Below are 12,333 nucleotides of genomic sequence, written 5' to 3' on the forward strand. Positions count from 1 at the left end.
GAAAGAAAGAAAGAAAGAAAGAAAGAAAGAAAGAAAGAAAGAAAGAAAGAAAGAAAGAAAGAAAAGAAAGAAAGAAGAAAGAAAGAAAGAAAGAAGAAAGAAAGAAAGAAAGAAAGAAAGAAGAAAGAAAGAAAAGAAAGAAAGAAAGAAGAGAAAGAAAGAAAGAAAGGAAAGAAAGAAAGAAAGAAAGAAGAGAGAAGAAAGAGAAAGAAAGAGAGAAAGAAAGAAAGAAAGAAAGAAAGAAAGAAAGAAAGAAAGAGAGAAAGAAAGAGAGAAAGAAAGAGAGAAAGAAAGAGAGAAAGAAAGAGAGAGAAAGAGAGAGAAAGAAAGGAAAGAAAGAAAGAAAGAAAGAAAGAAAGAAAGAAAGAAAGAAGAAAGGAAAGAAAGAAAGAAGAGAAGAAGAAAGGAAAGAAAGAAAAGAAAGAAAGAAAGAAGAAAGAAGAAAGAAGAAAGAAAGAAAGAAAGAAAGAAAGAAAGAAAGAAAGGAAAGAAGGAGAAAGAAAGAGAAAGAAGAAAGAAAGAAAGAGAAAGAAAGAAAGAAAGAAAGAAAGAAAGAAAGAGAGAAAAAGAGAGAAAGAAAGAAGAAAGAAAGAGAAAGAAAGAAAGAAAGAAAGAAAGAAAGAAAGAAAGAAAGAAAGAAAGAGAAAGAAAGAAAGAAGGAAGAAAGAAAGAAAGAAAGAAGAAAGAAAGAAAGAAGAAAGAAAGAAGAAAGAAAGAAAGAAAGAAGAGAAAGAAAGAAAGAAAGAAAGAAAGAAAGAAAGAAAAGAAGAAGAAAGTAAGAGAAAGAAAGAAAGAAATAAAGAGAAAAAAAGAAAGACACAAAGAAAGAAAGAAAGAAAGAGAAACAAAGAGAAAGAAAGAGAAAGAAAGAAAGAAAGAAAGAAAGAAAGAGAAAGAAAGAAAGAAAGAGAAAGAAAGAAAGAAAGAAAGAAAGAAAGAAAGAGAGAAAGAAAGAAGGAAAGAAGGAAGAGAAAGAAAGAAAGAAAGAAAGAAGGAAAGAAAGAAAGAAAGAAAGAAAGAAAGAAGAAAGAAAGAAGAAAGAAAGAAAGAAAGAAAGAAGAAAGAAGAAGAAAGAAAGAAGAAAGAAAGAAGGAAAGAAAGAAAGAGAGAGAGAGGAAAGAAAGAAAGAGAAAGAGAAGAAAGAAAGTAAGAAAGAAAGAAAGAAAGAAAGAAAGAAGAAAGAAAGAAAGAAAGAAAGAAAGAAAGGAAAGAAAGAAAGAAAGAGACAAAGAAAGAAAGAATAAAAAAAGAAAGAAAGATAGAAAGATAGAAGAAAGTAAGGAAAGAAGTAAAGAAAGAAAGAAAAAGAAAGAGACAGAGAGAGAAAAAGAAAGAAAGAAAGAAGAAAGAAAGAAATAGAGAAAGAAAGAAAGAAAGAAAGAAAGAAAGAAAGAAAGAAAGAAAGAAGAAAGAAAGAAGAAAGAAAGAAAGAAAGAAAGAAAGGAAAGAAAAGAAAGAAGAAAGAAAAGAAAGAAAGAAGAAAGAAAGAAAGAGAGAAAGAAAGAAGAGAAAGAAAGAAAGAAAGAAAGAAAGAGAAAGAAAGAAAGAAAGAAAGAAAGAAAGAAAGAAAGAAAGAAAGAAAGAAAGAAAGAAAGAAAGAAAGAAAGAAAGAAAGAAAGAGAGAAAGAAAGAGAAAGAAAGAAAGAAAGAAAGAAAGAAAGAAAGAAGAAAGAAAGAAAGAAAGAAAGAAAGAAAGAAAGAAAGAAAGAGAGAGAGAGAAAGAAAGAAGAAAGAAAAAAAAGAAAGAAAGAAAGAAAGAAAAGAAAGAAAAGAAAGAAGAAAGAAAGAAAGAAAGAAAGAAAGAAAGAAAGAAAGAAAGAAAGAAAGAGAAAAGAAAGAAAGAAGAAGAAAGAAAGAAAGAAAGAAAGAAAGAAAAGAAAGAAGAAAAGAAGAGAAAAAAAAGAAAGAAAGAAAGAAAGAAAGAAAGAAAGAAAGAAAGAAAGAAAGAAGAAAGAAAGAAAGAAAGAAAGAAAGAAAGAAAAGAAGGAAGGAAGAAAGAAAGAAAGAAAAGAAGGAAGGAAGAAAGAAAAAAAGAAAGAAAGAAAGGAAGAAAAAGATATTTTCCGGGGCCGGAGAGATAGTATGGAGGTAAGGCGTTTGCCTCTCATGCAAAAGGTCATCGGTTCGAATCCCGGCGTCCCATATGGTCCCCCGTGCTCGCCAGGAGCGACTTCTGAGCATGGAGCCAGGAGTAACTCCTGAGCACTGCCGGGTGAGACCCAAAAACCAAAAAAAAAAAAAAAAAAAAAAAAGATATTTTCCTTTCTTCCATTCTTAAAATCAGCCACCATGGATGTAATAGTTGGAATTCAAGCAGCTATTCTGTGACACATAGCAGGAGATGGAGAATGGTAGAAGGAAACTAATGGGATTCTGAACATCTCTATAGAGTCATTATACCTTTCCTGCATTACCTACCTCTAAGCCTGTTTCCTAAGAGAAAGAATGGTCTCTATTCTTCCCTTGATGGGAGAGTACTAGGGTCTAAAACATGCAGGGCAAATGCTTTATCACTGACTCACATCCTCAGTCCCAGAAATAAAGATCTTATCTGTTTTTTGTTTTGAGACTAAACTTGGCAGTGCTCCAGGGCTACTCCTAACTCAGTGCTCAGGGAACTATGCAACAGTGCAGATCCAACTGGGGGTTTCTGCATGCAAAGCATCTGCTCCAGCCCTTTGAGTTACCTTTCAGCCTCCTATAGGTTTTATTGAACCATTGTTATTCTGTCCTATAAACTGTAAGCACTAAAATCTATTGTTAAAAAGTATAATTTTGATGGACAAAAAGGTTATAAATAAATTTGGGGGCTTTCCAGGGAATCTGAAGCAATAGTACAGTAGATAGGGACCTTGCATTGCACACAGACAACCCAGGTTTGATCTCCCAGCATCTTATAAGGCTCCCAAACCTCCTTCAGGAGCAATTTCTTATCAGAGTCAGGAATAAGCCCTGAGCACAGCCTTCCAAAAGATCTGGGGTTCCGGGCCAGAGAGATAGCACAGTGGTAGGGTATTTGCCTTGCACACAGTCAACCCATGAGGGATCTGGGTTTGATTCCTGGCATCCCATATGGTCCCCCGAGCCTGCCAGGAGTGATTTCTGAGTGCACAACCAGGATAAACCCCTGAACACTGCTGGATGTGGCCCAAAACACAAAACAAACAAACAAACAAACAAAAAGATCTGGGATTCTCAAATAGATTCCCAAGCAGAAGGAAACTTTTGCTCCCTTAATAAATGACCAGCCCGAGTTCAATCCTCAACACCCCTTATGCTCCCTCACCCAGACCCACCAAGAGTTCCTAAGAACAGAGCTCTGAGTAAGCCCTGAGCACCAATGAGATATGGGCTCCAAAACAAACCACAAACCCTTAAAATAGGTGTCTGAGGACAGTACAGTGATTATGAGGCTTGCCTTGCAGTAGCTGAGCCAGGTTCAATCTGCAACATGAATATTGTCTGCTCAGCACTGCCAGGCTTAGGAAAGTCTTCTTTACCACTACCACAGAGGAGGGAAAAAAAACCCCTTAAAACAGGGTTGGGCAAATGGTTCAAAGGGCAAGAGCACATGTTTTGTATGTGGGAATTTCTGGCACCACATGGTCTCCTGAGCACCACCAGGAGTGATTGCTGAGCCCAGTGCCAAGAAGGAGCTAGGTGTGGCCTCCAAACAAATAAGAACAAAATAAATAAAAATATGTAAACAACTATTCTCAGCTTGGCAAAGACATGCATTGGCCTGAGAATCCAGATTTAACTCAGTTAAAGCATAGGCACATTTAAAATAAAACAAACCACTTTGGGCCTAAAATTACCCTGAGTCATTTGAGTAATAATTTTTTTTCTGGTGAAGAGTAGATGCAAGTAAAGAACTTTACATTTGTGGAAAACGGATTATACATTTATGGTTTTGCCAGATTCCTCTCCAAGTCGTAAGTTTGACTTTATGGGAGATACAGACCAGCTGCCATGGACATGAAAGCATCAAGGTACAAAAAGCTCAGGCTAACTCCTCGTCATAGGAAGAGCCTCACTATAAAAGTCATCTGAGCAGAATATGAATAAACAGCTTCCCCTCTGCTGTAAGAGTCGAGGAGTTGGTTTCAAAGTGTCAATGATATCTCTAGCCATCCCTTAAAGAATTACTGTCTGCCAATGTTATCATCTAAATATATTTACAAAGGTCAGGAGAGCTCTGTCTGTCCTCTCCCGCCAGAAGTGATGACATCTAGGGGGGATGTCACAAGCCCTAAGTTCAGTAAGTGGATTTCAGCTGCTTTGGCGTTTTATCCACCCCAGGATGATCTCCTGACCCCTCTGGTTTACAAGTTTCCACTCTCTGTGCCGCATCGCACCTCTCCTCTTGGGAGTTAATCATTGCTTGGCCATTATCTGCCAAGAGTTCTTATCTCTTTCCCTGTCACTTTATAACAGGGCCCTCTTATCAACCTGCAGAGAGACACGTGACCAGGGCAAGCCTATCGAAAGTTTCCATTCTTTTGATTAGGACCCATCGTGAAACTGGATTCATGGTTTACAGCAGGCCACTAATGCTGGAAAAAGTACAGAGTCCAGGGAAAGACTCGCTTGTAACTTTCTGAATTCTTGGATTTTTTTCTTTTTCTTACTTTCACTCAGGGTTACTAGAGTCTGAAGTGTCCTCCCCAAGGCCACAGAATTTAACAAGCTGCACTTTTTCCTTCTGCTCAATGATTTCTGCTTTAAGCCAAGGGACTGCTTATAATTTCACAAAGAATGTCTTCTAATGCGGATACTGTGGATTTACAAGATTCTCTAAAGCTTGGATTTACACCTCTTGGTAAGTAGGAGTTATTTTATTTGTCATGTATGTATTATTCTGTTACTACAGTGATGTGGATAGTTTTCCTGCTTTCCTGTCCTTAGTATTGTTAGCCACTATTTTGTTAGTTCTTTTCATGTAGTGTTCATTACAAGCAAATAAGTCTGTGTATGTATCACAAATTTGTCTTTCTGGGAGTTTAAGAAAATAAAAGGATGTCAGACATTCATTACCTCCAATTTGGGGATGTCATTGACCAAAACAGCCAGAAAATATAATGCCCACTCCATTTTATTGCTACTGCCTTTCTAATACTTTTTTAAATCAGAAGTAATATGCCACAATGTGAGCAGACTGAAACAAATGAACCATATGGGACGATCATTGAACACACTTTTTTCTTCCCTGGAGAGCTTTCAAAAACACTTATAAAATTTCAAGGCACTCTACAGAAAGGAGTTCCATTCATTGCAAGATACTATAGAAAATCTTTGGGTTTTCTAGCAAAGCAAGGTACAAAATCAAACTGGACGAGGAGGTGAATAGTTCTAAATAGGAACTTTGATCATTTGTTTGATCAAAACTAATGAGTATGTTCTGTTTTTAATAGATGTAAGTAAATTAAGTTTTTATGTTAAAGGAAGTCATAGATTTGTTAGTTTTACAGCAAGAACACATTCAATTTGGGCCGAAGCAATCAATTAATCTCAGAGTGAAGAACGGGAGGTAGGAAAGTCTGTAAAGCAGCTGTCTGTTAAAAAGCAACTTGTCTTGCCTTGAAGGACACTGGCTTTCTCTTGTGGCCTTTTCTTAGGCGTTTGGACTGAAACATCTCTGCTGATTCTCAGAGCCCTGGTAGAGAGCTCTGAGTTCTAGATCCACTGTGAAAGGAAGCAAATGAAGGCTTGTTGGCATTTCCCTCTCCTTCCTTCCTAGCCAGCTGACTCTAGCGGCTGCAGTGATTGCGTTGTTTATGGGCCAACTACACCCTAAAGTTCTATCAGTTAAGGAAACGGTGACCAAAAAAGAAAAAAAAAAAAATTCTGTACTTACGGAAAGAAACCTCAGGGAAAGAGAGACTGAGTGCAGCTGAGAATTACAGCTGAGCTGATGAAAAGCGCACAGGGGGCACAAGGAGCTGTACCGAACAAATCCCGGTTTCCTCTGGCCACCCTCCCGGCCGGCCGGTCCAAGGCTGGCAGCCCCCTGGGGTCTCTTGGTTGTCAGGGGTCTTGCAGAGAGCGTGCGCTCCAGCCTGGCACCCGGGAGGCGCGCGCGCGGTGCCTAAGCGCGCGCCCACGCTCGCTCCCGCGCCGGGCGGTGTGTATCTCCCTCCCAGCTGCCAAACCGGACTGGTGCTCAGATGCAGTGGGGTCGAGAGATCGCACAGGCCATCGGCGGCGGGTGAAATGTAGGGGTGCTTACGGACGCTTTTGCTACCGTAGTTTGCTGCCTATTGCCGCATTTTCTTTTTCTTTTTTAATTTGGGGGCCACACCAGAGGTGCTCAGGGCTTACTCCTGTCTCTGCACTCAATAATCACTTCTGACATGGAACCATAGAGTTTGGGAGGGATTAAACCCGAGCCGGCCACATGCAAGGCAAACTCCCTCCCCATTGTTACTATTAACTCCAGCCACAGAAGCCTCGATTTTTTTTCTCTGAAGGAGGCACCCAGCATCCCTTTGGAGCATGCACCCCCTGCTCCCAGTAGTCCAGGCACTTCCTAGAGGCAGATCCGGGCATGACAACATTCCAGGCCATTTTCCGGTAAAACCCCGCCCCGCCCATCCCCTGCAATTGCTCGACCACAAGGGGACTTGGTCCCCTATGCAGCAAGTCGTCACCTAGAGGTGGTTGCTGGCATCAGTATTCAGCTTGAATGCAAGGAGACTGAGGATAATGACGGTGTTGCTGGGCTAGAACCGTGCCCCCAAAGGCAGAAAGAGAAAGAAAGGGGCAGTGCCTTGCTATCAGACTGGAGGGTTGGACAGGAGGGGCTGACTTGTGGCCTTTGCATTTAGGTGATCTATTGAGTAGGGAGGGCCCCTGTGAAGAAGCTGCTGTCAAGAGTGGCCTCATTTGGGGAATGGGACTTTGAGATGAGTGGGAGGGGGCAGGATTGTGTGAGTAACATCTCTGCACTCAATGCAGGTCAGCATCAACCATGCAGCAATCAGCCATGATGAGTTTCACATTATGTAATAAGTTGTGTGATGCTAGAAAATGTGGTTTAGGGCCAAACCCAGTGGTACTCAGGGGTTACTTCTGACTGTGCTCAGATATTACTCCTGGCAGGCCTAGGGGACCACATGGGATGCCAGGGATCGAACTCTGGTCCATCCGGTAGGTAGCATGCAAGACAAATGCCCTATCACTGTGCTATCACTCCAGCCCAAAGTAAAAAAGTAAAAATAAAAATAAACCTCTCCATTGGATCTAGCTGGATTGAAAGTTTTCTTCTGGCCACATTAGTGGCTTATATCAAAATTGTGGACGGATTTCTGAAACAAATGTATTATGATCAATTGTGTCAACTATGTGATATATTTCTTTTAAATAAATTTTAAAAAAATGTGGACAGTGTCTATGCACACACAGAGAAACCCAGACATCGTCCTGTGGGCCAACAAAAGGATGATTTTAGGTACTAAAAGAGTAACAAGCTCAGAGATACTAAACGAGTAACAATCAGCCACAGCGGATTGGTGACCACTGAGTCAAGAGTTCACTAGCTCCTGAGCCTCTCCCAGATTTTTAGAATCTGCCTCCATTTCTATATCTTTCCCCCAAATGCAGTGATTTTACTGAAAGAGATGCAGTACTAATTTCAAAGAGAAAATAAAACCTTCATCTGCAGCAAACAAAACCCAAACCTGGGTAAAAAGCATGTTTCATGATAACTTTTAATAGATTCTCCTGCCTGGAGTCAATATGTTGCTTTGACTGTATTGAATGTCCATAATTCCTCAAAGTTGACATATCACTGTATGAATCCCATGGGAAGTTGTACTTGAGTGAAAGGTGAATGATCCAACATAGGGCACCCCTTTTCAGCAGCTTGTCATCTATCTTAGCACTCTAAAGTCTGACTTTATCTCCAGTGATAACATGTAGCTAGTTCTTTTCCCATAGGATCTTGGGAAGTAGATTTCAACCAATAGAAAGTGAGAGGACCAGGTCACTTGAATAACCCACATAATTTGTAATGCAGTCCAGGATGCATACAACATCTGGATAACTCCAAAACACTAAACTCTGGGGTTCCTAATCTCATCCTGTCTCTGAAATCCTGTATCCCAAATGCCATTTGGGCCCCTCGACTTGTAGCAGAATTTATTTTAGCACCTTAGAACAAAGCAGAAGAGACAGATGGAGAGGGAGAACAAGAGGCAGTGTAATTCTTTTCTTCTTTATCTGACCCTGGTCAGCAGACACAATGGCTAAGGTTATCTGGGGTTTAAGCTTGAATTTGAACTAATATAGAGAACTGGGAGGCAGATTTGCTTTATACTCAAACTTTCCCAACTATCTTCAGCTTTTTCTTCTGTTTGGATTTTAGGCCATACCCTACTGTGCTCAGGACTTACTCCTGACTCTGCATTCAGAGATCACTCCTAGCAGGCTCCTCAGAATCCATAATACCTGCTGAAACTGAACCCGAGTGGTCTGGTGCAAGACAAGTGTCCTCACCACTGTACTATCACTCTGGCCCTTTCAAGTCGGGCATTTATCTGGTTCCCCCAGTCCAGACCTTTCTTCAGATAGTTATTTATTTGGGCATTCTCTTTAACCTTATTGAAACAAAATCTGAAAAATCCAGTGGATTTCGAGGCCTTTATGTCTTGGGAGACCCTGAGGAAGAGTTGTAACATGACCTGTGTGAGTTTAAGAATTGAAGAGATTGAGCCTGAGAGAACCAGAAGGACCAAAATGAACCAAATTAATGGCTAACTAGTTCTCAGTCTTTTAGGAAGCTCCATTATGTGAGATTTTGTATGACTGACATGATGGCACATTTAACTTTCAAAGAAAAAATGAGCATTTGCTTCACTTTTAAAATTTCATAGCCTAAATACTTTTGTTTCTTTGTTTTGAGATCACACCCTGCCTTGCTCAGGGCTTATTCCTGGTAATACTGGGATGGTGGGGGGTGGGGGACCATCTGGGGTGCCATGAATGGAACTCAGGCCAGTTGGGTACAAAATAAGTGTCTTACCTGCTGTACCAATGAGGATGCATTTTTGTCTAGTTAGTTTTTGGGGTTTCAATATTTGGGCCTTAGTTTTTTGGCTTAGTGGTACTCAGGGCTTATTCCTGGCCCTGATCTCAGGGATCAGATGTTGATAGTGCTCAGAGCAACAAGATGGGGTGCCTGAGGATTTACCAAGCATTGCAAAACATGTTAAATTAGCCATTTTCTCACTAGACTGCTTAATAACCTACCAATGACCAAATAGTGCCTGCTGTATGTGACTGTTTCTTGTGAATAAGAAGTTTACTTCATAAATTACTTATCAGTGAGACTGAGGAAAGGGGGTATAATTTGCTCAGGTTCACTCAACTTATCAAGGGGGTAAAAGTTTGCCTTTGGTGCTAGGATGACCTTCAGAAGAGACCAGAACTGCTCAGTCTAGTAGGGTGCCTACGGGCATTTCGAGATGTCATCTCTTGGGATGTCCCTGACCCCCGCCCCGCAAAACTCTTATATTTTTATCCCTCGACGGAAAATCAGATCATCAGTCTGAGGATTCAGGAGGCCGGAGAGGAGGGGAGGAGGCCTTGGGGGAGCCCCGAAGGCGGAGCTGAGCCAGGACGTCCCCTCCGAGATCCTTGGAAAGAACCTCTAGGGTTTTGGATGGGGCTTGTACCCAACTTGCTGCCAAGTGGTGTTTCTGGCAATACGCAGAGCTACGGAGCAGATGAGAAGCGAGTGGAGAGACAATTCCGAGCTTCTACCTGCTCTAGGGTGTTCAAGAAAGGCGGGAAACTCGTCCCCCAGAAACAGCTCGGAGAAAACGCTTCGATTCCCCTAAGGATCAAGCTGTTTGTCTCTCGAGGGAGACGATGGGGAGTTTCAAAAAGCCTTTGTCCTTTCAAAAAGCCCCTTCGAAGTTCCAGGGTGTGTCTGGCGCCTGGCGGTGCTGGTTCTTCGCCTGGGGCTTATTCATTGTAGAGAATGGAAGTGCGCGGCCTCCGGCCCACAGCCTCCTGCAGTGTACAGGGATGGAAAAGAAAACCGGTTGGAACCAGCCATTGGGGGGGAAATCTTTCCTCCACCGAGCAACGTACCCCAGTAACAGGCCTAGGACCTGGACCGTAGCTCCTGCGCACGCTGGACACGCCCCTAACCCCCTAGTTCACCCTGATGATGTTCCACTTGGAGGAGCAGTGCCCGAAGCAGCATAGCCTCCAGATCTCAAAACACAAACACACACACACACACACACACACACACACACACACACACACACACAGTCCTCGAGGCGAGCCAATAGTGACACTGCACCCAGTTCCCACTTTCTTTGCTCTGGCGCTGGCGCCCACGTCCCTGCGCATCCTCGCGCGCGTTGGCTCTCCCACCCGCAGAAACAGACACCCCTTACGCGGAGGCGAACCCCATCCGGACACCTCCGATCAGTGCACACTGTACTGAGAGCCGGGAAATCGCAACTCTGGGGGAAGCATTTTGGTCCCCTCTAAAAACTTTCATTCCCGGGGGCTCCTGCTTTGGGTTCGTTCAGGTTGGAAAGGGGCGGAGGAAGGGGCGTGGCACGGCAAAGTCGGGGTTCCAGAGCTCTCTTGGACAGCAGGATTTCGCTCAGGGTCAGGATGCCCTAAGCTTTTGGTCCGGAGGACGGGCTGGTGTGATCCCGAGTCCGGAGGCGCTTCGTTTGGACGTGGGCATCTCATCTCCCCATTTCCTTTCCGTGGCAGCGGTGGAAGGACGATCTTTCGGGACATCTGCCCCCAAATGAGTCCTCAAACAGCTTCTCCAGGGACACCGCGCTCAGAAGCCGGGACCTGCTGCGTCCTCAAAGCTTTGCAAGGCAGCGGGTTGTTTCGCGGGAAAACTTGCAGGTTCCCTGCACCCAGGCCAAGCTCTCCTCAAACCTCACCTGATTCAGGTGTCCAGGGGAGCAAGATCGCACTTTCTTCCCCAGCAAAGAGCTCTCAAGGATATAGGAAAACACACTCCTTGGGATCCAGCAACCAAGGTCATTTGCCGCTACACCTTTCCTCCCTCCCAAGACCAGCGTGGCTAGGGGCTGGATGACTGTCCACATTGGTAGCAGTTTTGCTTGCAGTCGTGACAGTTACTGATGCTGCATTAAGTTGTATGTACATGAATTCACTAGTTGCCAGAGAAAGGCGTCTCCACCACCACCTTTCGTATTTCTTTCACCAAGCCCGCCCTATCTAAACTTGTTTTTGCAAAACTTTGCCCAAGGTGTTGCTCCCGGGTTGTAGTGAAACTACAACATGTTGTAGTGAAACTTAATCCTCCCTCTTTTAAAAGTGCTCCGGATGTGGGGCGGAGTGAGCCAATAGGGCAGGCACCTGAACTTTGGAGTCTGAATTAGGAAATTCAGAGAAAGGCTTTTAGGAAGGTGAGTGGGGTGGGAAATTCTGGCTGAACAGGAACTTCGCTGGAGGCAGGTATACATGACTTCTCCTGTCCCTTGGGCAATCTGGGTCTTCGTGGATATCTCCTGAGGGGGGGGGTGGGAGTGACCAGATTTCTTCTGGAGCTGGGACGTGGACACGTGGGACGAAAAAGGTGAAAACTCCGGTTTCTTAAAAACACCTAAAATCTTAAAAACCCAATAAAGCAAGGAAGGGACTTTAGAAATGGTTTGCAAGGTTCCAGCAGGAGTCGGGCTCCCGGAGCAGGTGCCTCCAAGGCGATCCAGGTTCCTGGATCCACTCTGGAAACTCGTGGCGCTTTGTCCCTAGAGGGATGCCTGCAAGCGTTTCTTCACTCACAGGAAGGACCCTCATCTCGGGTGAGGTCAAGGGTTGGCTGTCCTCGGCCACTTAACTCGGAGTCGCAGGAGGCAGAGGCGGGCGAAGGCGCTAAGCATTTAGTTCCCTCCTGGCGAGTGGGGAGCCCGAAACCTCTCCAGCTGCAGCCAGCCCGCCCGCCGAGTGAATGAGGGCGCGCGGGCCCCACAAGGCTGAGCCGGGATAAAATATGCCAGGACTGCGCTTCTCCGCTCACCAAGGCTGCGGGAGCCTCCCCGAGCCATCAGCCTTGGTAATTGCAACCGTCAATCAACGCTTTAAGACAAAGTCAGAACCGGAAAGGACGTGCCCCGGAGACCGGTCTCTTTAGAAGGAAGGTGGAGGCTTAGGGGATGTGGGGGGAAAGGGGAGAGAAGTTTGCCAGAAGTTGGCCGGAGCGCCTGGGAGGACTGCAGAAGGGGCGCGCGTCCTGGCCCAGAGCACATTTCGCGGCCTCTGTTGCAGCACCCGTTTAGTCTTTTAGTCAAAACCAAGTATTGGGGGAGGAGGTGTCCGAGAATGGCA

At 43.9% G+C, this 12,333-nt stretch overlaps 1 protein-coding gene across 2 annotated transcripts in view; it reads left to right on the top strand.

Annotated features, from left to right (window-relative positions):
• Window positions 1–4,554: 4,554 nt before the first annotated feature.
• NR5A2 (nuclear receptor subfamily 5 group A member 2) overlaps window positions 4,555–12,333 on the top strand; it is a 142,570-nt gene continuing 134,791 nt past the window's right edge. For both annotated transcript variants that reach the window (XM_049770644.1, XM_049770646.1), the window contains exon 1: window positions 4,555–4,822. In XM_049770644.1, coding sequence (XP_049626601.1) covers window positions 4,759–4,822 — 64 coding nt within the window. In that variant the 5' untranslated portion in view covers window positions 4,555–4,758. The remainder of the gene's footprint in view (window positions 4,823–12,333) is intronic.

This window comes from Suncus etruscus, chromosome 3 (genome assembly GCF_024139225.1).
Source record: "Suncus etruscus isolate mSunEtr1 chromosome 3, mSunEtr1.pri.cur, whole genome shotgun sequence".
In the NCBI taxonomy this organism is placed as follows: Eukaryota; Metazoa; Chordata; class Mammalia; order Eulipotyphla; family Soricidae; genus Suncus; species Suncus etruscus.